This window comes from Odontomachus brunneus, unplaced genomic scaffold (assembly GCF_010583005.1).
Source record: "Odontomachus brunneus isolate Ranch 3 - 2012 unplaced genomic scaffold, Obru_v1 Obru_scaffold_177, whole genome shotgun sequence".
Lineage (NCBI taxonomy): Eukaryota > Metazoa > Arthropoda > Insecta > Hymenoptera > Formicidae > Odontomachus > Odontomachus brunneus.
The window spans coordinates 702,209-705,097 of record NW_022639627.1 but is presented as its reverse complement, the minus strand read 5'-3'; the positions used below and the strand labels follow the sequence as shown (position 1 = coordinate 705,097).

At 45.3% G+C, this 2,889-nt stretch overlaps 1 protein-coding gene across 1 annotated transcript in view; it reads right to left on the bottom strand.

Annotated features, from left to right (window-relative positions):
• Positions 1-2,889, bottom strand: part of LOC116851521 — a 146,590-nt gene that overhangs the window by 1,000 nt on the left and 142,701 nt on the right. The window contains exons 2-3 of the mRNA XM_032830984.1: positions 1,869-2,113; positions 397-1,199 (exon numbers count right to left, since the gene is read on the bottom strand). Of these exons, the coding sequence (XP_032686875.1) occupies positions 397-1,199; positions 1,869-2,036 (971 nt within the window). The 5' untranslated portion in view covers positions 2,037-2,113. The remainder of the gene's footprint in view (positions 1-396; positions 1,200-1,868; positions 2,114-2,889) is intronic.

Sequence of the window (2,889 nt, the reverse complement as noted above, 5' to 3'; positions counted from 1 at the left end):
GCCGTATTCTCCAGACGTTGCTCCCTCTGACTATCACTTGTTTCGATCAATGGCACACGGCCTGGCTGACCAGCACTTCCGGTCTTATGAAGAAGTAAAAAATTGGATCGCCTCAAAAGATGACCAGTTTTTTCGATGCGTGATTCGTACGCTGCCCGAAAGATGGGAGAAAGTAGTGGCCAGCGATGAACAATACTTTGAATCATAAATGTATAACCAGTTTTTTACAATAAAGCCTCGAATTTCGGAAAAGAAACGGCGGGAGCAAAGTTGTACACCTAATACATTATTTTTTTTTCATTTATATATTATTTTCTACACATACTCTTGTTTTATGTACTTTTCTATATTCTTGACGTTTTTGCGAAAGAGAAATCACGCTATTAATATACGCACCTCAAATGATTCCTCGGCACGTTCTGGATGTCTTTGTACACCAGGTGCAGCCTGACTGTGTCGGAGTAGAGGTCGGCGCGGATGGCCCACGCTTGCTTGTCGCGATCGTAACAGGGTGCTGCTGGTGGTACCTGCGGACCTAACGCTTGCACCTCAAGGTCGCAGATGGTCCTCGCCTCGAGCATCTCCAAGGACACCCGGAGCATGCCCTTGTGGGAGATTTCTGACCACCTGACCCTCGTGTTCCATCCGAAGCCGCAGCCCTCCGCGTCGGAGATGTCCTCGATCTGTCCCGAGTCGATCCGCCGTTCATTCTCGCCTAACGCCACGCTGTATCTCACTCTGCACCGATAATCGAAGCCAGTCAGTCTTATCAGGTAGACGCTCACGCGGTTTTCCTGGCCCCGACCGTCCGTGTCTTTGCCGTACGGGTAGATCGCCAGGTTCCAATCGAAGCCGCCGAAGGTGAAGCAGTCGGTCTCCAGCTTGCTCGGTTTCGTCTGACCGGCGAACACCGACGTCGACATCCTGACCTCGGTCATGTAGACGGTCCGCACATTCGTCATGGAAAGCTCCAGCTGAAACTCGCCGTTCGTGTCGGCGAAGTTACGGCTGTAGAGATCGGACACGGGGATGTAGTTGCGGTTGCCTTGGGCCGGCGCCTCGTAGGTGAACTTGACGCGCTTGCCGGAGAAGCCCTCGTTCATGGAGAAGTGCTCCCGATTCAGCAGGGTGAACGTGAAGTCCACGTAGACGCGGAGGTTTCTTGACGCGCCGCGCCATACCAGGTACACGCCCAGGACCTTAGGAAGGTAACACGCTTCGGATAATGTCGAGTTCCAGTTGTACGTTGGAACACGTATTTCGACCAGCACAATAACATTTTACTCGGTATTTTAACATTTCGATCTTTTTTTACATAAATTAGTCTTTCTTTAGTAGCTCTCGGCCATTGAATGCAATTACACGTGAAGCTTCTCGCGAGAGAATAACATCAAAGGCAACGTCGCGTAATTTCATCAGCATACGGGAAATATTGGCAAGTATGTAAAAATTTCAGTTGAAGTTTGCCCTCTTTCTTTTCGCCTTGCTCCACTTCCCTCTAAGGGAAGATAACTCAAAGGATTTTAATTCAAGGGATTTCTGAATTACAAAGAATTTCAAGGCATTCGAAAGTTCGCAAGTTCGAAACCTATTATATCTACTACAGTGGTGTCTGGCGGCCGAATGATCGATGCGAGGAATTTACAAAGATACGGATTAGTATTGGATAAATTGACAGTTTATTGAAAGCTTTGACTGATGATTTCCTATATTTCGTACAAGATAATAGTAATTATCAGCGCGCGAGGAACGCGGTTCTTTTTGGGGGTAAATTTAGGAGAAATTGATATTAATAGCAAAGCTTGATCAAGAATTTTGTAAAATCAACGAGGTCGTTTTAGCTTTAAAAATCGAAATTGAGTCGTTACCTTTTCCCCACGCGAGAAAGCGACCGCCCATTTTTGAAAGCCGCATACTAGTTCCTTGCTAGTGACGTCTCGTTCAGGATCGCGCACGACGCTTCTAGTGACGACGAAGGAGAAGACCCGCGTGCCATTGCGATCGTGTAGCTGCGCGAACCTATACAACAAAGCCATCACCGCATCTCGAGGGCACCTCTAATCCAATGGTCCGCGTTCACGAGAAGGATTCGTCCTGTTCGGCTTACGGGAATCTGCAACATAAAACACAATGCTCTCTGTCAATCGTCTCTGATAATATCATGAGATGATAACAATAATCATCATGTCGACAGCAATATTGATAAGAATAGGACAATGTAATAAAAGGAGTGTCCTGATCCTTGAACGTATCCTTTTTAGACATTTTTCGCATGTTTATATTGTTTCAAGTTCGACGAAACATATTTCATCAAGAGGAAGTGATAATAATTACTATCAGTGAATAATAGCGATTAATTAGATTAATTAGTGGGTAATTAGATATCTAATTATAGATCGTATAGCATGTTGGTATCATAATTGGGACGATCTTAAATATAAGGTAGGATTATGAATATCTCATAACATTAATCCTTATTCCAATAACGAGCGAACGTCTTACGAGTGTGAGAGGTGTGAGACAATCTTTTGGTGAGTTTCCAAGCGCGGAAAATTTTCGCCCGAATTTTCTCAAAATGCACGGGAATCAGTAGCATGTGCCGTTATGTAATCCGCTTTCACTCCTAAATACCGCGACGCACGCGACGGCCTTTGTGGTATTAATTGTCGCGCACAACGGGCTACGGCATTGAAACGGGCGAGTAGGCTCCGTGTGGTGTGGTTTTTCAACGGGCGGGAAAGCGGAAGGAGTGACCTGGTTTCGCGAACAGTCTCTAGATTTCCTTGCAGAAATGACACCGTCGCGTTCTGAATCGTTGCACATGCACGTGCAGACGGTATATATATATATATATATATATATATATATATATATATATATATATATATA